General features: G+C 41.7%; 1 protein-coding gene across 1 annotated transcript; it reads right to left on the reverse strand.

The window, feature by feature from the left end:
- Positions 1–73: 73 nt before the first annotated feature.
- EMH_0086710 (uncharacterized protein) lies at positions 74–307 on the reverse strand (the record flags this gene model as incomplete). Its single annotated transcript, XM_013501067.1, has 1 exon — positions 74–307. One exon carries the CDS (start codon positions 305–307, stop codon positions 74–76), a length of 234 nt encoding a protein of 77 aa, XP_013356521.1.
- Positions 308–523: the final 216 nt, after the last annotated feature.

The raw sequence follows: 523 nt of genomic DNA on the forward strand, positions 1-523 counted from the left end.
CATGTATATGTATCTAAATGTATATGTATCTAAATGTATACGTATTTATATATATTTTTGTTTGTCTGTGTTCTTAACCTGCCTCGATCTGTCTCACGGCGAAGAGGATATCCTGGGCATCTCCTATAGGAGTCTTCATAAACTGAAGAGGAAAAGCAGCAGGTGCAGCTGCTGCATGCTGCTGCAGCTGCTGCTGCTGCTGCTGCTGCAGCTGCTGCTGCTGCTGCTGCTGTTGCTGTTGCTGCTGCTGCTGCTGCTGCTGCTGCTGCAGCGTATCCCGGTCTTGCAGCTGTCTGTTCATAAGCATCACAACGGAGTTGGAGTGTATATGATCAGCAAAGAAGAGGAAACGCAGAAACAACAGAAATAATAAAATAAACAAAATCATTGCTGCAGCGGCTACAATGTGAATATATACAGAAACAAAAATCTCGCTAACAAACGAACGGAAACATCTGCAACAGTTGTACTGGAAACCCTGAAACCAGTTCAAGAAAAAAAAAAAAAAAAAAAAAAAATTAAA

Source organism: Eimeria mitis, genomic scaffold (genome assembly GCF_000499745.2).
Source record: "Eimeria mitis Houghton genomic scaffold, Emh_scaff6250, whole genome shotgun sequence".
NCBI classification, from domain to species: Eukaryota; Apicomplexa; class Conoidasida; order Eucoccidiorida; family Eimeriidae; genus Eimeria; species Eimeria mitis.